Genomic DNA, 24,773 nt, shown 5'->3' with positions numbered 1-24,773 from the left:
AAAGCTTCATTAATCCTCTTTATTCTATATCTCTAATAGAACATGAGTAACAGCTGTTAATGAAGATAAAAAAAAGTGTGCATTTGAAATTAAAAAAAAAATCCAAACACAGTTGAATATGTCAGTGACTAACTGAAGAGGACACATTCAGTTACTTAAAGTCATCTTTACATTTACTTTTTAAACATATTTTTATCAAAGAGTTAAAATGAATATATATTATATATTTCCTAATTTTAGATCCAAAAACTATATATTTTTAATTCAAGTAACTTTTCTTAGCACTCAAGATGTAATTTTATGATAAGTTAAAATCTTGATATTTCAGAATTAACCATTATATTTCCACTTAATTATATCCATTTGCATCTATAAAGAGGGCACTAAATTCTAATATATATACATATATATATGCACATATGCATTTCAGGATACTAAAAGAAAGTTTTTAAATGCAACTTACTGATAAAAATGGTCAAATTTCTTTTTTTTCATGCTGCAGCATCATTTTATTGAGATGATGGTTTATAGGATTGTTGCTATTAGGAGTGTATTTTTTATTTAGGGGCTTTTTCCATTTATTCTTTTACATTTTAAAAGGGAACAAAAGGACCATTGTGAATCCAAACAGTAACTTGAAAATTTTAATAGTAAATACCTGGTTGACATGATCCAGTTTGGGACATGGCCTTCCTCCATTATATGGTTTCTCCCGCAACCATTTAGACCGAACCTTCACACCACTGCCACAGGACTTACTGCAGCGTGACCAGTTGGACCACTCACTGAGCTTGCAGTCTGAGGGACAGGGGATTATGCAGGCCTCCTCAATGTAACCTGAGAGGAGGAAGATAAAATGAGAGCTATTTCCTCCACATGTCACTGGCCACTGGCCTACATAGTACCCATCATTCCAACTCATTTGGAAGGCCCAAGTTTGAGTTGACAGCAACATGCAAATGCAGGGAAGTCTCAGTCTTTAGGGGCAGGATTAAACTCTGCAGGAAAATAACACATATATACAGAGACTCTGTTAAAATGACAGCTGAGCAGATGCCATATGATCTACTTAGGATTCATATTCATCACATTTCAACATTTCTGAGTTTCTGACAACTCATGTTTATCGGCAATAACCAGTCTGCTGCCATACCACTCTCATACTGCTAGAGTGATACATTAAAGTATTATAACAGTTTTCAATAAAATCTTATCTGTTAATGTCACATAAGTGCAAGTTTCTGAGTTTGTGAAACACTCTTACTGAAGAAGGCCAACATTTCTCAATCAATACTAAAAAGGGACCATTTATCTTAGCACCTTATGTTTTTGCTTCTTTGAAAATCAAATCTTAAGAGGAAAACTGAAGGATGTTAAATAAGTAATGTCTCATATTTTTATAATGCTGTCAGTTTCAAAGCACCTCCATATCTTGTATTCATTTGATTCTCTTCAAAAATATTATAAATATCTTAGGCTGTTATTGATATTCTATTGCACATATAAGGAAACAAATAAATGTAGAGAAATAACTGATAGATGCAAGGTCATAAAGTAGGGAAAGAGGAATGGGTTTCTGCACTCTAGACTATTCCATTAAATCATGTAGCCAATTAACTTAATAGTCTACAGATTGGATTTGAATGAGAGCATTTTCTTGAACAGTTTCTCACCCTTAAATTGGCATTCTACAATAACAAATTACCTATGATTATCATCAAGTGAAATATGTAGATAAAAACAAAAACTTCCTTTGGCCAGGAGTCAAATGTATGGTTGTCCTTTCATAATATGCACTTTGTGATTCCACTTATATGAAAAAAAAAAATAAAGTAAATCTATTCTACTTTGTGAGAAATTGGGTCAGTAGTTGCTTATGTAAGAAGTAGTGGTTGGAAGGGGTTGTATAAAAAGGTTCTAAAGTATTTGCTTTATGGCTGTGTCATTGAATATTATACTTTAGATGCATTCTTTGTATAGATACTAGAGATTACAAAATCTTAAAATAGTTGATATATGTCTTTGATAAAATATAAGAGCTAACATATAGGAAGGCATGCAATAAACATACTTCCTGTCCAAATTTTAATTAGTTCTGTCTATGTCTTGCAACAGTGTTGTAGCATCGGTAAGATTTAACATATATAAACTCAGAGTTATTCACATTACATTAAATAAGAGGATACAAAATTCTGATTTCTGCTATTTCAATACCACATTCCAGCAAGCATCTCAAATAAAATTTAAACTGTTGATTTGCTAAAAAGATACAATTTAATCGAGATAAAGACAACACTGAAAAAGAGTATAAATGCTTAGCAGACAATTTTCATTTTCCAATGTGTAAAAACATTCATAATTGCCCTTGTATTCTCTGCTAAGAACATTTTTTATGGCAATTAGTAGCAAACAATACAAAGAATGGAAAGACAGATATTTAAAGTGTTTTAAGACTGAATGAACTGCTGGTGTATTGTAACAATTTATTGTGTCTAAGGAATGCTATAATCAAATGTCAATATATTACTTAAAATTAGGATGTTATAACTTACAGCAGTTCAACATTGAAAGACACATGAAAAATTAAACTAGTGACTTCTGATCCTCATGTTTAAATGTACTGTATCTGTTCTGACTGGTATCTGTATTCATTTCAAATTGAAATGAATAAAAAACACTAGCATGTTTAAAGTGGCAGCCAGATGACAAATAGTTTTTGAGATATAGTCAATCACCTCATTTATTTGAATTATGAATGTGCAGATAAAGGACTTTTCAACACTCTTTACAATTACAATAGTGTACTATTGAAAAGTACACTGTTGATGGATTAAATAATCCATTTTAAAGCATGTAGAAAATATTATTATTATTATAATTTCCTCGTGCACTTAACCCGACGTACCTGAAAATATTATTATATTTACAGTTCTGAAAATGGGCAGCTCTGCCTGAAATTTCAAAATTCACGTAAACAATCTTTTGTGCTTAAATGAGTATTACATTGTATATAACATGACTGCCATCAGTATTGAGTACTTTTACTGTTTTTTTTTCTCCCTTCAGGGTTATTGCCCAGGCTCTGCACCTGAATGATTTTACTGCTACTCGTGGAATTTTATTTATTTATTTATAGATAAAGAGTCATATATATAAAGGGAAAAATAAAAGACAGAAAGACAGACACAGCAGCCCTGCTGTTTTGGAGCTTCTCCATGTAAGTGCTCCCATGTGGTGGTCAGGGGCTCAAACAGATCCTTGATCAGGGTAAAATGTGCACTCTGCCAGTTCTCTATCTATTGTGATTGTTGAGTGTTTGAATTTATTGAGAAAAAAATGTGTTAAAAAATTCCCAAGTGAGCAGAATTAATTTAAACACTTCCAAAACTGAAAATTTGATAACAAGATGAAATCAAACCACAATGGACATACTCAAATCCCTAAATTAAATGTTCCACTGAAGTTCATATAATATATTGAAAATTATGAATCAGCATTGAGCAAGGGAAGTATTCAGATAAATTTATATAACTATAGTAAAATACTGTTTTACTTCTTATATTGATACAAAGCCAATCTCTTCATATCTTCTAAGTATGGATAGATTTTCTCAGAAAATTTCAATACTAGTGCTAGTGTTGTGAAGCTCTGTTGTAGTGCAATACTGAGAGCTATTCAATGCCAGGCACATTTAGAATTATTTGGGTCATGACATGGACACATTTATTGGTAAGTTCTTTTTTTTTTTGTCTTTAACATTTTGGGCTAACATTCTCAGAGAGACAGAGACAAGAGAGAGATAGGGAAAGCAATGACAGGACTGAAGTTTCCTTCAACAAAGTGAAAGTTGGACTCATCTACATCACACACTTGACAAAATAGCTAACGCGTGTACTATGCTCATAGAAAAGTAGTACACTGGATTTAAGTAATTTTTGACCTATCAAGGCCATAAATTTCAGCAAAGTCTTAGTACTTTCTGCTGCATAATATATATGGCTTAACCCTTGTTGTGACACCTGGGTGTCATTGAGCACACCCTTCCCCAGAACCCTCCAGAGTCTGTGTGCCTGACCCACCTGACCCAGAGACAGCAGAATCATGTCCAGCCCATACCAGGAGACACAGTCCCCCTTCTCATGACTGCTGGCCATTGCACATCCTGCCAAGAAACCACCAGGTCACATCTAGCTCACGCTGTGATGCCTGGAGCTACAGTTCACCTTTTGCAACCAACAAACCTGATGCACCCTGCTAAGAGGCAACCACTTCATGTTCATCCCATACCAGGAGAGAAGGGGTAGGGAGATAGAGAGGTAAAGAGATACAAAGACTTCTGCAGCATTGCTTTCCTTGTGCATGTAGGAACCAGTCACTTGAACTTGGGTCCTTGCACATTGTAATATGTGTGCTCAATTGAATGTGCCACTGCCTGGCCCCTAGAATTTGTAATATTAAATGTTAATGTTCTAAACTCACCCAGCAGAAGGCACAGAGTAAGAGTGTGGATCAAGAAGGATGATGCAGTTATATGCTGCATCATCATGCTTTCTGTAGGAGACCCACTTGACCCAACAGAGGCTTAAAGTAAAAGGACAGAAAACCATCATACAAGCAATTGGCCCTCAAAAAAACACAAACAAACAAAAATAAAACAAAGCAGGGACAACCTTATTAATTTGATACAATTGATTTCAAAATGATTATAAGTGATAAAAGATAAGGCTAGCACTACATAGTGCTCAGGAGATGAGTCAACCAGAAGAGCTCAGAATAATCAATATTTATTCTCCAAATGAAGGGGAAGCTAAATATATAAAACAGTTACTGAGACACAAGAGAATGACCATAAATGACAACACAGTAATAGTAGGGGATTTTAATCCCTCACTCACTCGAGCAGATAGATCAATAAGGAATAAAATCAATAAGGAAATGGGAATTAAATGAAGAGATGGATAGGTTAGACCTACTAGATATCTCTATAACTCTTCATACCAAAAAAGTGGAATGTGCATTTGCTGGGAAATTGTACCAATGCAGTCACATCTGCCATGTTGTCCCCTCAGGCTACTGCTAGTTCCCTGGAGAGTTGGGACATTCTTGGAGTGCCTGTTCAGCCATGTTGTGCCCTCAGGACATTGTCTATATCCCCGCGATATCTGGAGTGCTCTGGTTCCTTCTCCCCCCTCCCATTCTCACGAGAGTTATCATCCTATCCTGGAGTGCTATGGTTACTCCTCACCCTTCCCATTCTCACGAAAGCTACTCCTATAAAAACCCTTTGTTTTCCGCACCTCACTCTCTTGCTGGCGCTCCACTCTGGTGTTCAGACACAGGAAAGGTTACTGCGTGAGGCGGCCATTTTCTCTACCTCCACGTGGCCCAACCTGCTTCTCTAACACCCAACTCTGAGGTGCCAGCGTGAATAAAGATTTGTGTTTCCTCTTCGCTCCAGACCCTCTCTCTCTCTTCTCTGTGGCCCGCACACTACAACATCTGGCTCTACAACATCTGGCGCCCAACGTGTCCCGCACTCACGCCCAGCCTGAGGTCCAGAAAAGCTGCCCAGACACAGGTAAGTGGCATCCACCCACCTCTGTGGCCCCGCATCTCCCTCCATCATGGGAATTTTTTCATTTTATGAGGAGGTGTCCCAGTTATTATCTCCTTCTGCCCTGGGACAGATTCACGCTGTCACAGATGGTTTAATTTTCGCTATCCCTTGGATTTTTATAACTGTGGTCACCACTTACAAGATATGTAAAACGTGGTCTGCCATGAGGATAAGTGACCTTGAGGCTGAGATATGAGAGTTAAAGCACATGTGCTTAAGACGCCCTCAGCGATCAGCAGATAGACCCAGAATTTCCGTTCCCACAGACACGTACACGTGTTCGGAAGCTCTTCCTCCGACCCCGCCCCCTGTCGCCCAGGGTTCAGCTTCTCCTGAGATACAAGAGTTAAGAGATATGTGCTTACAACCTAAATGCCCTAAGCGATTTGCAGTCAGCACCCAAACTTCTGTCCCTGCAGACATGTGCTCAGTCCCTTCTGCGGCTTCCATGACCCCTTCACCCGCAGACACATGTTCAGTTCCTTCTTCTCTGGCCCTGCCCCCTGTTTCCCCTGAGGCTTCCGGTTCTCTAGCCCCTCCTCCTACCGCCCGGTTTTGGCTTCCCCTGAGGCTTCTGCTTCTCTGACCCCAGCCCCTGCTGATACGTCATCATTAAGAGACCTTGTGGCTGAGATACGAGAATTAAAGGATATTTTTTTCAGCATTTAAGGACCTTAAACCATTTGCAGTCTACCCCAAGAGTTCCATCCCCGTAGATACGTGTTCAGTTTCCCCTGCGGCCACTACAGCAGTTTCCATGGCACCTTCCACTTCCGTAGATCTCTCCCCAGTGTCATCGAACCAAATCCACACCTTCCCGGTAAACGTGGCCCCGTCTAAACAAAACCCTCAGCCGTGGCAGCCATACTCCGCTAAAGACCTCGAAACACTCAGACAAGCAGTCAGGGATGATGAAATGCACGCTTCATGGACCAAGTCCGTTTTAAGGAGTTTTTACCACCATCTTATCACGCCCCAAGATTGGAAAGATCTGGCTCATGCTGCACTCCCAGACCCCCTCTACCTACAGTGGAAGGCATACTTCCGCAATGAGTGCTCTAGACAGTTGCAGGAAAATAGTAACAAACAGGTAGAATGGGATTCTGATGCTTTCTTTGCTTGGAGAAGGAGCTTATGAATCTGGAGCTCAGCAGGCAGAAGCCAGGTTTCCAACCGGTTATTTTGAACAGGTACGCATCTGCGCAACACAAGCATGGGAAAGGGTGACCCCACCCAATGTAGATTCATCAGTTCCCATTAACTCTATTCGCCAAGGCACTGATGAATCATTAGTGAGCTTCATCTCAAGGGTGAAGACAAGCTTAGAGAGAAAGGTTTATAATCCTGACATCCGCTCACTACTCCTGCACTCTATTGTCTGGGAAGGCATGATACCACAATTCCATCAGGCATGCCTTAATCTTAAACACCTACACCCAGATAACTGGATTTTAGCGACACAGGAACTTACATCAGGCAATTATGGGGCATCCGCTATGACACAGGTTTATGCAGTTACCCCACATAATCACAATGGGGCCTGCTTTCAGTGCGGTCACCAAGGACATTGGCGTAACCAATGTCCTGATAAGCTGCGACCACGCCTCCAGTCAGGGAAACCCCGCCTCCAGTTAGAGTGACCACGCCTCCAGTCAGAGCAACCCTGCTTTCAGTCAGGGAGCCAGAGGCCACGAAATGTTTGTCCAAGATGTCGTAAAGGGTTTCATTGGAAGAGAGATTGTTGGTCCCAATTTCATAAAGATGGTTTGCCCCTGAATGGTACAAATTTGGGGCCTGAGATTTTGTGGACCACTCCTGTTCTAGAACAAGGTAACCCTTCTATGAAAGTAAAGATTGGCAATATTCCTTTTAAATTTTTGATTGACACGGGGGCAGCAAAGACGATTTTAAGGCAAGAAGAGGTTCCCCAAGATTGGGAACTCATCCCTGGACCCAGTATACATGGAGTAGGAGGGGTGACCCAATCATTTTGCACATGAGACTCGCTCATGTGGGAAGACCCGGAAGGTTCTACTGGACACTTCCGCCCTTTGGTAGCTAATATTAGCACCAACCTATTGGGCAGGGATCTTCTACAATGTCTTGATGTTAGGATATCCACAGATGCCTCTGCAGAGTGTAACACCCGTTCCCTCGAGACCAGGTCTAATCAGCACCCCCAATACTAAATGCCACTGTTCGTAGCCAAACACCCCGCTTAAGCTGGCTTTCTAATGAGTCTGTCTGGGTGGAACAGTGGCCTTTACCTAGGGATAAACTAGAAATTTTAAAAGAGCTCGTCTGAGATCAGTTGTCCTTAGGACACATTCGCCATTCTCGAAGCCCATGGAATACTCCTGTCTTTGTGATTAAAAAGCGCTCGGGAAAATGGTGCCTCCTTCAAGATCTCCATGCAGTAAATAAAACCATGCAGGTCTGGGGCTCCAAAGGGGTTTGCCTCTTGCTTCTGCAATTCCCACAGGAATTCCAATCATAGCTATTGATATACAAGATTGTTTTTTCTCTATTCCCTTGCATCCACAAGATTGTAAATGTTTTGCCTTCTCTGTTCCTTCTATAAATAACGCCAGCCCTGCTGACAGATTTGAATGGGTGGTGCTGCCCCAGGGTATGGCCAATAGTCCTACTATTTGTCAGGAGGCTGTTAAATCTGCCCTTGTCCCATATATTCATAAGGGCCTTAATATTTTTCATTATACAGATGATATTTTAATATGGGGAAAATCAGATACAGATCTCTATGCCTTACGTGATTTTCTCATTCCTGCATTAAAGAAAAGCGGCCTTAATGTAGCCCCTGAGAAGATACAGCTAATCCCTCCAATATCCTTCCTAGGTTCAGAGATTTCTCTAACGCAAATTCGTCCCTTAAAACCTAATGTTACCTTCCCTTCTAACCTTACTCTTGCTTCTTTACAAAGTTTTCTAGGGGGAGTCGGGCTGTAGTGCAGCGGGTTAAGCGCAGGTGGCGCAAAGCACAAGGACCGGCATAAGGATCCCGGTTCGAACCCCGGCTCCCCACCTGCAGGGGAGTCGCTTCACAAGCGGTGAAGCAGGTCTGCAGGTGTCTATCTTTCTCTCCCCCTCTGTCTTCCCCGCCTCTCTCCATTTCTCTCTGTCCTATCCAACGACGATGACAACAATAATAACTACAACAATAAAACAACAAGGGCAACAAAAGGGAATAAATAAATAAAATAAAATATTTAAAAAAAAAACAACAAAGTTTTCTAGGAAATTTAAATTGGCTTAGGCAGTATCTCTATCTGCCTACAAGCTGCCTCCAACCACTGTTTGACCTGTTAAAAGGAAACAAACAGCCCTCCTCAAAACATAAGTTAACTCCTGAGGCCTCCATGGCACTGGAAAGGGTTAACCAGGCCCTCCAGGACATGCACCTTGTTCGATTCTCTCCCTCCTCTCTGGTAAACCTTCTAATCTGATTCACAGACTCCAAGGACAAAACCTTTTTACTGCCTGTCTGCCTTTCCTGCTTTTGCTTTGACCTGTCACGTTTTGGCGGTTCCAGCTCACAATCTACAGAAAAGCAGAATTCCAGAGGCTGACCTTCCTCATGCAGCATTTCATCCCCTGCCATTTCTCCCCCTAGTCACCTACTTTGGACTGAGACTTCTATCGGACTTGCTGGTATACCCTTTGGACACTTTAGACAATTTTACAGCAGCTTCCTTCCCTTCACGTTGATGGTTTTTCATAGACTGACCCTGAGTAGTTCATAGACTTTACACACTGTTGCCCTGGGCATTAGATAAAAGGAAAGTGGGAGATGCTGGGAAATTGTGCCAATGTAGTCATATCTGCCATGTTGTCCCCTCAGGCTACTGCTAGTTCCCTGGAGAGTTGGGACATTCTTGGAGTGCTTGTTCAGCCATGTTGTGCCCTCAGGACATTGTCTATATCCCCGCGATATCTGGAGTGCTCTGGTTACTCCTTCCCCCTCCCATTCTCACGAGAGTTATCATCCTATCCTGGAGTGCTATGGTTACTCCTCCCCCTTCCCATTCTCACGAAAGCTACTCCTATAAAAACCCTTTGTTTTCCGCACCTCACTCTCTTGCTGGCGCTCCACTCTGGTGTTCAGACGCAGGAAAGGTTACTGCGTGAGGCGGCCATTTTCTCTACCTCCACGTGGCCCAACCTGCTTCTCTAACACCCAACTCTGAGGTGCCAGCGTGAATAAAGATTTGTGTTTCCTCTTCGCTCCGGACCCTCTCTCTCTCTTCTCTGTGGCCCGCGCACTACAACATCTGGCTCTACAACATGCATTCTTCTCAAATGCTCATGAAAAGTGGAGTATGCATTATTCTCAAATGCCCATTCTCACAGAAAGGCCATATGCTAGGCTATAAAAATAGCATTAAAATAAGCATTAAAATAATTCCAAGTATCTTCTTTGACCACAGTGCAACTAAACTAACATTCAACAGAAAACAGAGATAACTACAAATACGGAAACTCAACAACTATTGGGTAAAAAAGTAAACTAAAGAGGAAATTAAAATATTGCTTGAAACAAATGAAAATAAACACACAAGCTATCAGAATATTTGACACACAGTTAATGCAGTGATAAGAGGGTAATTCATAGCCATTCATGCACACACTAGGAAACAAGAAAACTCAATTAAATAACTTGACTTTACAACTGAAAGATTTAAAAATAAAAAAGAAAAGCTAAAACACGCAGGAGAGAAATAACAAAAATCAAAGCAGAAATCAACACTGAAAACCAAAAACAAAAAAATAAAAAAACATGTTCAATATCAGTGAAGCTAAAAGCTGATTATTTAAAATGGCAAACAAAATTTTAAAAATCCCTGGCAAGACTCACTAAAAAACAAGGAAAACAATAATTTGTATCATAAATGATAGAGGAAATATCAGAATAGACACTATACAAACTCAAAGTATCATGAAAGGTTTCTATGAACAACTATGTGCCACCAACCTAGAGAACTTGGAGGAGATGGATACATTTTTAGATGTACACACTCTCTCAAGACTAAAAAAGAGGAATGGTAAAGCAGGTAGAGACCACGTAATAGCCATAGAAATTGAAACATTAACTTAAAAAATCTCCCCAAGAACAAAAGTCCAAGCCTAGATGATTTTACAGATGAATTTAACAAAAACTTTAAGGAGGATTTCTTACCTATACTTAGCACTCCTCCCTATGCTTTAGATAGTATCGCTGCTAAATTTTTATCTGATTATTTGGAAGTGGCTCCTAATGCCAGAAAAATCCTTAACTAATAAGATGTCTTGATATTCATGTTAGAACTCATAAAATCATTTAATTTTTTTTTTAAGTTTTATAAGAGGAGAACAATTTAAAGAGGTGTGGGAAATAGAGAGTGAGAGATAAATACACTTGCAATACGGCTTCACCACTCAAGAAGCTTTCCTCCTGCAGGTGGAGATTGGGGCCTTTAACCTGGTTTGTGTGCATCATAATGTGTGTGTTTAATTGAGTGTGCTACTACCCAATGCCCTTCATGACCTTAACTTAAATGTTGTTATTTGTAGGATTGGTCACACCAAAAAGATCATTTATGTGTTTAGGAGTGGGGACTTTAATTCACATGACATGGGTCTAAGTCCTGGGGACTGAAGCTGTGTTTGATTATTCAGTTAATTATGTCTGCATAGTGAAATACTAATACACTATTGGATGCCAAGCTTCGATTAGTAATATACATTTATATACCTAAAGGATTATTTACCCTGTATTCATGAAAAACAAGAAGTCTAGTGTTTGAAAAAACATTTAGATCTCATTCATGTGTTTCTTTCTTTAACTGGTTTTGACTTATATTCTTTGCTACAATAAACTTAACTGTACATATTGTACTTTTCTTAGTTCTCTGAGTCATTCCAGAAAATAAACAAGCATGAGAGGTAATGATGACCTTTAAATCTGTTGCCTGCTTCAGAAAAATTGGTGTAGGACCCATGAAACTTACAGCTGGTGTCTGAAGAAAAACTTGTAATTGGTTCTTTTACCTGTGCAGTTTGGCCAAAACTCAGGTAGTTGGTAGCAGAATTACACTGTCACTTCAGATATTTATTTTATTAGAAAAGGGAATAAAGTTATGTAAGCTTGAATGTGTCTTCCTGTCTACTTATTCAACCAAACTAAAAAAACTGCAAACATATATTATTTTTTAACTCAAGACTAATATTTAAAATTTTAACTTTATATTATACTAAAGGTAGAGAGAGTGACTGGGCAGTTGTTCATCTGACTAAGTGCACATGTTATAATGTGAAATGATTTGGGTTCAAGTCCCTGGTCTCTAACAGCAGGGAGAAGTTTACAAGTAGTGAGAAAATTGATATATATATCTATCAGCTATTAAAAATGATGCATTAACCTTCTTCATCTCATCTTGGAAGGAGCTTAAGGAATCATATTAAGGGACCTAAGCCAGAAAGAGAAAGATGATGAATATGGGGTAATCTCACTTACAGACAGAAATTGAGAAATAAGAACAGGAGGGGAAACATGAAGCAGAACTTGGAGTATGGTGTATTGCACCAAAGGAAAGGACTCTGGGGGGTGGGGCAAAAGTCTCTCACTTATCACCTCTATATATTTCTTCCTGAAGCCTATTTGAGAATACTTTCAGCAGCCTCATTTTACTGTAATTCAACTCTAGGTAGATGCTCTCATTTTTTGTATACAAGTATTTTCAGTGTCTCCCCTTCCTTCTTTCTTTCTCTAGAATTTGCAGTTATTACTGCAAGAAAAAAATTATCCCTCACCTGCTGTCTACCTTACAGTTGAAAGGGAAAAACATAGCAGTTGTGAAGGATACTGGCAATAGTGATAGTAACTGTACCTGGGATATTAGATAGAGATTTAAAATCCGAAATGAGTTAGAGATTGAAAAATACCACTAATTGAAAAAAAGTTTCTGGAGAAACTATAGTTTGGTTTGTTTCCAAGAGTCTATTTCTTTATGATGTTTTCTGCCTAGTTTAATTAAATATGCATGCTTTTTTTCAAATGCAAGATCTTGTATGATAGGAATAATTTCTCATTCAATTTGTTTCTAACTAATCTTTTACACTTATATAATCTATTGAATCTCAGTACAAAAAGTAGTACATTTTAATTATCTTATGGTTGCATATCCATGTGGATTAAGAAATCGACTCATGCATACACATAACTGTTTTTATCAGATATACCCTGAGGTCCATGCACTGACTAAAAAGAAGATACTTGAACTACAGTATATATGAAAATTGAATATAAGGTTAATTATTAAAATTCACTTGTACCACAAATATACCTGGAATATATATATTTTTAATTTTATTAGTGACTTTATGTTGATTTACAAAATTATGAGACAACAGGGGTATAATTCCACACTGTTCCCATTTCCAGAGTTCTTTGTCCTCATTCCCTCCACTGTAAACTGTAGTAGTTCTCCCAAGATCACAGATATGAGTCTACAATTATTTCTGTAACTATATTTATATATATTTGCCCATTTATTCTATGGTTCTCCCCTCTCTTTAATTCAAAGTCACACCTACACTTATTGCTACTTCTGAATATTATTCTTGTTATCCTTTTTTCTCTCCAGGTATTGATGGAATTAGAGTTCAGAGCCTTCTACTCATCTTCCCCTAACATTTCTCCACCCCCCGGGGTGGGGAGTATGGACTAAAATTATTTATGTGGTGCAGAAGCTGGGAGTTCTGGCTTTTTTAGTCTTTGCAATAGCTAGAGATGGTCATTTAAACACAATGAGTGCTTTGAAATCAAAGGATTATTACATGTACAGGGCTGGTGAAATAAGGGTATGGAATATGCAGTAGTTTAAAAAATGTTGCCATATAAGGATAAACTATAGTTACATCTCAAAACTTTCACATTAAAAGGCTTTGTTTTACTTGTAAAATTTATATGACATTATTGCTTTTTGTTTCTCTTTGTTTTGTTTTGTTTTGTTTTTGTTATCACCAAGGCTTCACTGTCCTGGGCTATTTCAGACATCTAAAAAGGGGGAATGGGAGAAAGAATTCACAGCAATGAAACTTTTCCCAGTGTAGTGTGGGCTGATTTCAAAACTGGGTCACAAAAATCTAAATTAAATAACATCAGAATTTATATACTGTCTCTAGAAGTGGGCCTACTCTATGACCCTGCAATTCCTCTCCTGGGGATATGTCCTAAGGAACCAAACATACCCATTCAAAAAGAGTTGTGTATACCTATTTTTATAAAAGCACAATGTATAATAGCCAAAATCTGGAAGTAACCCAGGTCTCCAACAGCAGCTGAGTGGCTGAGCAAGTTACGGTCTTCATACACAATGGAATACTATTCAGCTATTAAAAATGGTGATTTCACCTACTTCACTTCATCTTAGATGGAGCTTGAAAGAATCATCTTAAGTGAGATAAGTCAGAAACAGAAGGATGAATATGGGATGATTTCACTTATAGGCAAAAGCTGACAAAGAAGATCAGAAAAATGGGAAATGTTATGCATGTACAAACTATTGTATTTTACTGTTGATTATGAACAATTAATCCCTCAATAAAGAAATTTAAAAAAGAATTTATACACTCTATAAACTTCAACTCATTATTAACTAATCGTTTTTCTATATAGGCTTTTTTCTCTGTTAGAACATCGTACTGCATTGTTGTTCACATTTTGATTTGACAGTTCCGAATTTGAACTATTATATTTGGTCAATTTAAATTCAGTTTGTAGTCTTTCATCTTTTTTTAAGTAATCAAATATTTCCATCCCCCCAAACAAACAAACAAACAAAACCCAAGACTAGCTGTTAAGTAGCTTACTGAAACACTCAAATATCTGATTAACAAATCAGGGTAAAAGTGGAAATATATGAGTGGAAAGCGCACAGGTTATTTAATAAGCAAATGATTATCATGGTGATTGCCCCTGTGCCACAATTTCAAATGTAAGCAAGAATATGCGACATTCCAGGAGAACTGTATTTTATAGGTGATCTTCAATTTTTATTTAATGACCAATTAATTACCTATATTATCGTCTTATTATCCTAGGATAGGAAAAATATTTACATTTTTTTCCTAGTGTCTAACCTATAGCACTTAAGCTATGTACAGAATAAAATAGTAACTCTTAGCAATGGCTATCAATGTACCATAAATGATGAATTTTTAAAAAAATCTTTTATTAAATTTTTTATGAGAAATATATAGAGAGAAAGATATAGGCAGAAAGAGAACAGAGCACTGATCAACTCTGGTTTATGGTACTGGACCTGAGACTTCAGAACCTCAGGCATGAAGGGTTTTATTTATTTTAAAATAACAATTATGCTGTCTCCTCAGTCCCAATAATGAATTATTTTAGTAGTTGTTATTTTAAGTACATGTAATCTCTTTATCTCTTCTTTCTTTTTTGCACTTTCTTTCTTTTTCTTTCAGGATTACTGCTGGGGCTCAGTGCCTGCACTATATATCCACCGCTCCTGGAGGCCATTTTTTTCTGTTGTTGTTGCTGCTGCTGTTGCTGTTGTTGGATAGTACAGAAAACGAGAGAGGAGGGAAGACAGAGAGAGGGAAAGAAAGACAGCTGCAGACCTATTTCACCACTTGCAAAGTGACCCCTCTGCAGGTTGGGACATGCGATAATCTTAGACGGAACAAGTGAGTATATAATCATATAAAAAGCTCAAATATCATGGAGTTGTCTGGTGGGATATCAATAATCTTTGACAAAATTTAGAATATGAGCTAAGTTTCAAAAAAAAAGGGACATAATCAAGAACAGATTAAATTTAAAAAATCATGCCATATATATACAACAGAATACTGTACAACTATACCAAATTATGACTTATTCTTCTTAGTTACAACATAGATAGAGCTAGATGGAATCACACTGAGTGAGATAAGCTAGAAGGAAAGGAATGAATACCAATGACCTCATGTACTGTTGGACTCTAAGAAACAAAGCAAACAACAGTAAAGGTTGAATCCTCAATCAACTGTAGTCTGTTGCAGTAAATTTAGGGACTCAGAGAAGGGAGAGAAGTACAGATATTAAGAAAAGATTGGGCACCTAAAAAAGTATAAGATGATGGTTTTGTTGAGGGTGAAGTGTTAATATACTATTTTTTTATATATTTATTTAATTTATTTATTCCCTTTTGTTGCCCTGTTATATACTATTTTTAAAATTTCTTTTATTATCTTTATTTATTGGATAAAGACAGCCAGAAATCAAGGGGTGGGGGTGATAGAGAGGAAAAGAGACAGAGACACCTGCAGCACTGCTTCACTGCTTGCAAAGCTTTCCCCCTGCAGGGTCCTTTGTGGGGACCAGGATCTCGAACCTGAGTCCTTGTGCATTGTAATAGTGTGCACAACCAGGTGCGCCACCACCCGGCCCCTTGAATGTACTATTGTGACAACAATTTTCCTGTAAATCAACATTTCCTCAATAAAGTGATATTGAAATTGGAAAAAAAAAAGGAAAGGATACTTTTTTTGTGTGAAGCTCTTTTAAAGACAAGTTGAAGCAAATCTAATGAATGTGCTTCCATTATATTTTTTATGGTTCATAAAAATGAGTATATTGATTAATTTATGCTTGCCAAACCATCTAATATGACTGTAGGGGGGCTTTGGCAATAACAGAAGTTATTTCAGTAAGGTTGGAGGGTAAATACCATGTACTCCCTTTCTAGCAATTTAATTTTTTAAAGTTGTCTATATATAAAAAAAGAATAATTATCATCCAGTGTTTACAAATGCATGCCATTTAGTATTCAGACTGACCTATTGTTAATTTAATTTCATTCCATTAGAAAAAAAATAAATGCAGTAAAATAAAGGAATAATGATAAAATATTACCTAAAACTGACTCTATTAATACTTTTAATCTAAGAATTCACTATATACTTGGGTCAAAAATGGCCACTCATCACAAATTTATGGTAATTATTTATTATTTTTATTTTAGTTTTTTTTATTTACTGTGTAAAAAGACAAAGACCAGAACACTATTCTTTTATTTATAGTGTTATGTTTTTTACTGTATTTCTTATTTTCATGTCTTAAAAAGGCCAAACCCAATTTTCTCCAGCACTTAATGACATATTGGGCACATTACAGATCTTGTTAGTTTGATAATTGAAAGTCTGAGTTCACTGAAATGGAGCAAAAAACAATAAAACCTATTTCTAGCAACAAATGTCACAGAACCAGTGAAAATATTGCAGAGTAAAAACAAACAAAAATTAGCTAATTGTACTTCCAGACTTTAAAATATAATTCAAAATGATCAGAATAATGTTAAATACTATAAATAGACATGGATCAATGAAACAGACAGTATAGCCAACTAGGGAAAAAAAGAGACAGGCTGGGAGTATGGATCGATATGTCAACGCCCATTTTCAGCGGGGAAGCAATTATAGAGACCAGACCTTCCACCTTCTGCATCTCCCAATGAACTTGAGTCCATACTCCCAGAGGGTTAAAGAATAAGAAAGCTATCAGGGGAGGGGATGGGATACAGAGTTCTGGTGGTGGGAATTGTGTGGAGTTGTACCCTTCTTATCCTGTGGTTTAGTCAATGTTTCTTTTTTTTATAAATAAAAAAATAATATAAAATGAATTAAAGTGGATAAAGTCTTGTACTTAGGGTCTGTAACAATAAAATTCATAGAAGAAAATGTAGATAAGATGCTACTTGACATCAGATTTAGAGATGTTTTGGGACTTGAACTCAGTTGCAATAGGAAAAAAAAAGTAAAACTAAGAAAGTAGACTACATAAATAAAACTTCTCTACAGTGAATGAAACTTGCATCAAATAAAAAAAAAGACATTCCACTGAATGAGAGAAAATATTTACAAAGTATACTTCTAATGAGGAGTCAATATTCAAAATATACAAAGAATTTATAAAACTCGGCATTTAAAAAAACAGAATTCCTGCCTTGCTATGTAGAAGGCCAGAAACACATGAAGTGCAATATCTGGGAACAGTTAATGCTACCCTCTCTCTCTCTTTCTGTTGTTCTATCTGAGTGAAAAAGTTGGCCTGGTTGTGATATTCTTCTTCTAGCGTTTGCCCTTCTTCCGTAGCCAGTCAACAGCGTCAGGTTGAAAGCTGTCAGGAGCTGCTTGTTGCTGGCTTTGAAAGTGACTGGGATCCATGTGGATTCAGTTGGCTAGGAAGGATCCTCAGTTTCCCCAATGAATGGGTACTCATGGGATGCACCACGAGAAGGTCGAACTGTGTATAACTATGCATGCACTAGGCAGCAGTTCCACACAATGAATAAAAACGACAACAATAATCAAATATCAGCTCTTCCGTATGGATTCTTCTCTAAAAAATTAACAGTCGAAATTTCCCATTATTCAGTTATTCTATCTTCTGGTATTTAACCAAAGAATACAAAAAACAGTAATGTGAATAGCATATCAACAGTTAGAAGAGCCGTATATTTATTTCAGCATTAGTTACAATAGTTAAGGACTAGAGACAATGTAATTACTCACAGAGTGACATGCACACAAATAAATATTATCCAGCTGTAGAAGATGAAAATTTCTGACAAGGGTAGACCTAGAAAGTATTATACTTAGACATATAAGCCAGATTGATAAAGACAAACAAATAAACTAAATAAAGCTATATATGTTGTAAAGACCAATTAGTGGATACCGAAAAGGGCAGGAATGGGTAAAACAGGACAGTTGGCAATTTTATGCTGAAGGATAGCCTGGACCTTTAGTGGTCAACTCATGTAGCATATATCATGCAAGTTTTCATGGACACTTGAAATTTGTGTAATGCACTATATAATGTTAATTAAATTGAAAACACAGGGTTTAGATCTTAGCTTGTCTTTCCTCCTTTTTATACACAGATATTTTGGGGACTGCTGGGTCCATTCAATAAGATTCTTGATAACCCCCAAGAAATGTTTTGGCACCATTATAGTCTACATATAGGCCACCAACTTTGGGACTTAGTTCAATACTGATCAATAACCTCTGTGCCAAAGGTCACTATTATTTTTTTTTACATGTAAATGATGTATGTGTTATTTGCTGCCTTCTAGTACTCAAGTTAGAGTATACTTCTGCAAACCTTCATTTTCCTCCATTCAAATACATGCAATATTTATCCACTTTATTCTCCAATAGAACACATATAATAATGAAGAAAAATTGAATTACCATGGCTGTTACATCTGGACGTTTCCACAAGCCTGCCACTTTGATCATAGCACGCCATTGCTTGATAACGATATCCTTGACCACATTCCTTGATGTCTCCTTGTGCTTTGACACCCAGTAATACTTCTACTTTCCCCTCTGGTAAGATGCAGTCTGACCAGTTTCCCACAGGCTGCGCATTATATTTATCACAAGGACAATACTGAGTCTCAATCAGGGGGTACAAATGAGAATTTTTGCATTTATCCTTCTTTTTACTTTTTCCTGTGAAGGAGATAGTACAATTTAATTTGGAAAATATTAATTTCAAGCATTTCTAAGTTTTCTAAACTTCCTTTTCCCACTTGTTCAATTATAGCAAATACCATTTTTCTCACCTTGTGGTTCTTTCTATATAAACCCTTGTTAGTACTTTTGGGGGAATTTTTTCATTAAAAAAATTCTTTTTGTGTAAGTCACTAAGTATAGTGTTGAATTTTGCACTCAGAATAGTTAAAATCCTCTCAAATAATCCTGTAGTTTCACTGATTAGGGAGTTTTACCTAATTGCCCAGCTCTCTCCTTTTAGGTTATGAGCAAAACATAAAATGGAAAGAATCACTGTAATGAACTGCAGAAGTCTTTTGCAAAGTTCACATAATAGTATATTTATATAGTATGGTGATACAGAAAATAACATTTTGTATTTGATTTTTTTAGCATTTTATATTATTCTGTAAAAATAATTTTGAAAGAATTTTATAATTAATGTATGGGATATTAAATGTGAACATATTAGGATAAAACACAAATCATTTGGATATAAATCTAAATAAAATTCATTTTAAAATTAAAACTAGTCTTGCAAAAATAAATGTGCTTGAAACATATCACTATTTCTGTTAGACTATATATATTCAATTACTATTTATTACGGTGTGTCATGTCTTATATATACTAATGATTGTGCATATTATTCTATATGTTTAACACATACTTACACCTGATTTTCATTAGCTTCCTTATACCATCATCAATCAGGAAGTTCATTTTTAAAATTTATAATATAAATTACTAGTTTCCTAGCACAGATATCTAGATTTCTTTTGCTACTGACAATATTTTCAAATGCCAAAGCTTTTATATTCAATTCATATGATAGTTTCTGATATTCATTATCTCATATTTTTTTTTCCAATGGATTTACCTTTCAAAAGGCAACTTTCAGACACAGGATTAAAGTCATATTCCTCTTTCTTGGAGATGAAGACTAATAAGTGAGAATAATAGTAAAAAAAAAAAGAAGAAGAAGAAGAAGAGGCAACCTTTCCTCTCATTCTCTAAAAACATTTCTCGGGAGTCTGGCGGTAGCACAGTGGGCTAATCACAGGTGGTGCAAAGAGCAAGGATTGGAGTAAGGATCTGGGTTTGAGCCCCGGCTCCCCACCTGCAGGAGAGTCGCTTCATAAGTGGTGAAGCAGGTCTGCAGGTCTCCCCCTCTCTGTCTTCCCCTCCTCTCTCCATTTCTTTTTGTCCTATCCAATAATGACGACATCAAGAACAAGAATAATACCACAACAATAAAAAACAAGGGCAACAAAAGGGAATAAAAAAATTCTCTAAACATTAGCCTTCAGGCAATTCATCCAAAGTATACATATGAACCGAAAAAAGCAATCTACCACATACTGTATAGGGAGACAGAGTTTAATTTTCAATATCTCCTATTCTTTCTACTACCAAAAGTATATAATGCATTTATCATTAACAACTTAAACTACAATGTACTGGCCCTTCAAGTATGAATATAGAATAATAAGTATGTTCTATGCGCTTTCCAAATATGTTGTTAGAATTTTCTCAGTCTGACTTTTATTGTGTTTTCTGTCCTGACAAGTGTTGGCTTTAGCATCCCAGTTGTTCTTACCAACAATAGCACGTTTTCTGGTCCTAACAGCACCACAGTCTCCATTGCATGAAGAAAACTTGGACCAGCTGGTAAACTGGCAGTCATCTTGGCAGGGGATCTGGCAGGCTTGTGTGAGTATTGGCACAGGGCCTGCATATTGGAGGCATTCATGGATGCCAGCCTGCCCTCCATCTTGTTTTCGACAGGTAATGGCTAGAGAAAAAGAACAAAGCTGTCTATATCAAATCTGAATATCTGTAATTGCTCACAAGCAAAATTTAGCCAACATTTTCTCACACAATCAATTGAATCCTCTTAATTCTTTATTTGCAGCAGAAATTTGACACAGAGGTTTCTAATAATCACAGTAGTTATAAAATTGATCATGGAGTTCTCTTTTTTAAAAAATTTTTTGTAGTCTTTATTTATTTATTGGATAGACACAGCCAGAAATTGAGAGGGAAGGGGATGATAGACAGGGAGAGAGACGGAAAGACACCTGCAGTCCTGCTTCACCACTGGTGAAGCTTTCCCCCTGCAGGTGGGGACTGGGGACTCGAACCTGGGTCCTTAGGCACTGTAATATGTGCACTCAACCAGGTGCACCACCACCCGGCCCCTCTTTTTTTCTTTTTTAAGTAATGAATAATCAATGTTTTTAGTATCTCAGAAGCTCCTCCTCACACACATTTAGCATTTAACAGCTATTACATATTATTAAGGATTTCGAGTCACACTTGGAAATAAATTATTTATGAGATGAATAAATAATACATAAGTTTTGATAATAGTTTATGTTGAATATAATTTATTTTATGGAGGTACTGGAAGATACCACATACCTTTAACACTTGTTTTTAACTTTGGTCATTTTTAGGATTTCTATATCTCAGTGGCAAGAAATGTATTGGAAGGTTTTGTGGAGAGACAGTACTTAGGAAATCTGTGTTAAAATTGTATTCTACATAGAAAGTATTTAAGTTTTTTGAAGTTTGTTGAGCTGTACGGAGTGTATAGTGGGGGTTAGGGGGCAATGTGGTATATTATCAAAGTCCTTTACCTCCTCTGCTGACAAATTCTTTAAATGTACAAATATCAGCCATGGGTGTGAAGATAAAATGTTTGTGATTGGGTAGAAGAATCCAAGTTAGGGGACCTGGTTGAGCTCACATGTGACAATGTGCAAGGACCTGGTTTCAAGTCCCCAGTCCCCACTGCAGGAGGAAAGCTTTGCGAATAGTGAAGCAATGTTGCAGATGTCTCTGTCTATCTCTCCCTCTCTATCACCCCCTTGTCTCTATATTTCTGGCTGTCTCTAGTCAATAAATAAAATAAAGATAAAAAAATTAAAGAATCCATGTTAATAGAGCTTAGGACTTGCATGCTCAGAGCTCCTGGCTGATCACCAGCACCTCATATATTCAGAATGGTGCTCTAATTTCTCTCTGTCTCGCTCATGTGAAGTTCTATATGATATAAAATAATACTCATTACATGAAGTAATACAAAACAGTTAAATAAAAAAATAAAATTTCCATTAATGTTAATCTACCATTAACACTTTTATAATTATATTTAGGCCTGGCAAATGATCAATTTTTTCCCCAAATTGTTGTTCTACTGATTTTTTTTTTCAAATGAACAACTGAACACAGATATAAAATTACTTTACGGTAACAAGTTTTAAAGAAGTATCTTTAAAGTCTTTTTTTTCCCTTTTGAAACTTCTCTTCAGTATTTCTAAAAACAGTTCTTTCATTTACTGAGGAAGTAGATGGGACATTTAGTCGTTGGTCCTAAAAAGATAAATCTCATTGCACTAAGCATAAATGGTCCTAGTTAGAGTGATTTACATGACCACTTTAGATTTATGGTCTAGGCTAAAATACTTGTCCCTGACCTGCTAAAAAGTCTATCACTATGACTAAGGTGGAAAAGCCTGGCATTATAACCTCAATTTATAGGAAGGAGAGTGAGGATTTGAATTTAGAGTAGACATAGTTCTGTGTATCTGTGCACTAAAACAGTGTAGGACTGTGTGAGGCATAGGCAAAATGACATTAATAATTTTAGTGAGGGAAGGGCTCCTGAACTTTTATTAAATATTTTTTCCCTCATTGAGGCATCACTGCTCTTAGACAATGTTTTCAGATACGGCAAGAGAAAGGAAGTTGGAGAGAGAGAAAAACACCACAACATTCCCTAATTGTGATGGGGCAGAGCTTTAACCTATGTTATACACATGACAAAACAAGGACTCTCACAGTCAGCGTGAGTCTCTGAATTTTAATGATATACAAGTCTGTTAGAGTGGGCAGTGGTAGCTTTTATGAAAGATATGTGACAAAGAAAAAATATTAATGAGTCAAAAAAGACTCTGTACTTGAAGAAGATGTTATCTAGTGATCTATGCTTTACATAAGTCTAAGATTAAGTATGTCTCAAATTTAACCTCTCTACAGTAACCTGAATAATTTTGGGAAAGAATTCATGCACATTACAAGCATTCTGATTTACTGAGTTGAGGGCAGGTTTCTAGACAATAGTATCATTTAAAAGTTTCTGATGGTTCAAATATGAAGCAGTGGATTGACACCACTGTTCTAGTAGGTAGCACATTTCCTTATCAATAGAAACACCAAATGTTGTTATGCTATTATCATCATCATCATCATTATTATTTACATGACGAGAAAGAGAGAGAGACAGAGAGACTAGAGCAACATTGTGACATATGTGGTGCTGGAGTTGAACTCAAGACTTCATCTTTGAAACTCAAAAGCAGTACCACTGAACTACCTCTCAGGAAGTTTTTTAAATTTACTATCTCCCCACTATACCTCACACACACCTCTCTCTCTTTCTTTCTTTGAAGTTTGTGTAATAGACTTCCATGCCTGAGGTTCATTTTCCAGTACCAATATAAGCCAGAAGTAATCAGTGTTCTGGTAAAAAAAAAAAAATAAGCAAACATACCAAAAAAAATCATAGTAACAACAAAAACAACAAAAAAACTAAGATAATTGAAGAATCTTGGACATTCAACTCAGAGTTCCAGTATTAGTTCCTCCTGTGTGCAAACTCAAGGAATATAACTATTTTTCAAGTTGCTCATATTTCTTTAGACATATTTAAGTTTTAAACACATTTAAATTTTAGACTCACTGAATTCATAACTCAAGAAAGTCATATTGCAAAGCCTAAAAATCCTTCGTATTTAATGAATCTAACACTGTACTAAGGATATGTAAACAATGATTGAGCACATAAAATTAAGGGGACTTTAATCCTTAGCTCAGAGAACTTGTACTAAAAGTGGATTAAAAAAGTAATCATATAGTTTTGAGGAACATCTTCTATGAATTGGTGTAGGAGGAATTCACATGATGCAATGTACTGATCAACTAATGTGATATTGCTGTTCTCTTTACACTTGCCATATGGAAATATGGCAGATTCTGTAAAAAAAATTGGTAATCTCTTTAAAATTGGTCTCTTAAAGTTCATTCCAAATTTGTCTCAAGAAGCCCCAAGACAAAGGACATTAGTCATGATCTGTAGGAACTACAAAGATGACTAAATGGAAAATCAAATATTTGGTCACAAAACCCCAAGTTGTGAAGAGGGTTGTACTGTCTTTAATGTAAGAGAAAATTATGAAACTAAATTCCAGTACTTGAAACAAGACTACTTTTATCTTCTTGTCTGATTTGAATCTCTTTAAAATGTTCAAATATGAATGTTTTTAGAAACTATATGTAATGTTTTGGATTCTCTATCAATGTTTTTGGTCACAAATTTTATTTCAGAATTACTCCAACCCATTTAGTGACCCAAATTCTCCAAGCAATGAAAATAAAATCACTACCAATACAATTCTGTAAGCAAATGAAAAAATTTTTATATAACTTTACTATTTACATAAAGTTAAACACTTATTCTGTAGATTTCTAATATACACAAATTATTAAGTGTTCAACTAGCTGAAAATAAAAATAAACATACACA

General features: G+C 36.6%; 1 protein-coding gene and 1 long non-coding RNA gene across 2 annotated transcripts in view; one reads left to right on the top strand and one right to left on the bottom strand.

Annotated features, from left to right (window-relative positions):
• THSD7A (thrombospondin type 1 domain containing 7A) overlaps nt 1–24,773 on the bottom strand; it is a 581,601-nt gene that overhangs the window by 52,843 nt on the left and 503,985 nt on the right. Inside the window, exons 12-14 of the mRNA XM_007536219.3 lie at nt 20,784–20,978; nt 18,878–19,141; nt 659–837 (exon numbers count right to left, since the gene is read on the bottom strand). Coding sequence (XP_007536281.2) covers nt 659–837; nt 18,878–19,141; nt 20,784–20,978 — 638 coding nt within the window. The remainder of the gene's footprint in view (nt 1–658; nt 838–18,877; nt 19,142–20,783; nt 20,979–24,773) is intronic.
• The window catches only part of LOC132539895 (uncharacterized), a 375,892-nt gene that overhangs the window by 89,616 nt on the left and 261,503 nt on the right, over nt 1–24,773 (top strand). The gene's annotated exons all lie outside the window — the stretch shown is intronic.

This window comes from Erinaceus europaeus, chromosome 8 (assembly GCF_950295315.1).
Source record: "Erinaceus europaeus chromosome 8, mEriEur2.1, whole genome shotgun sequence".
In the NCBI taxonomy this organism is placed as follows: Eukaryota; Metazoa; Chordata; class Mammalia; order Eulipotyphla; family Erinaceidae; genus Erinaceus; species Erinaceus europaeus.
Note: the sequence above shows the minus strand (reverse complement) of the source record. Positions and strands in the feature narration are given on the sequence as shown.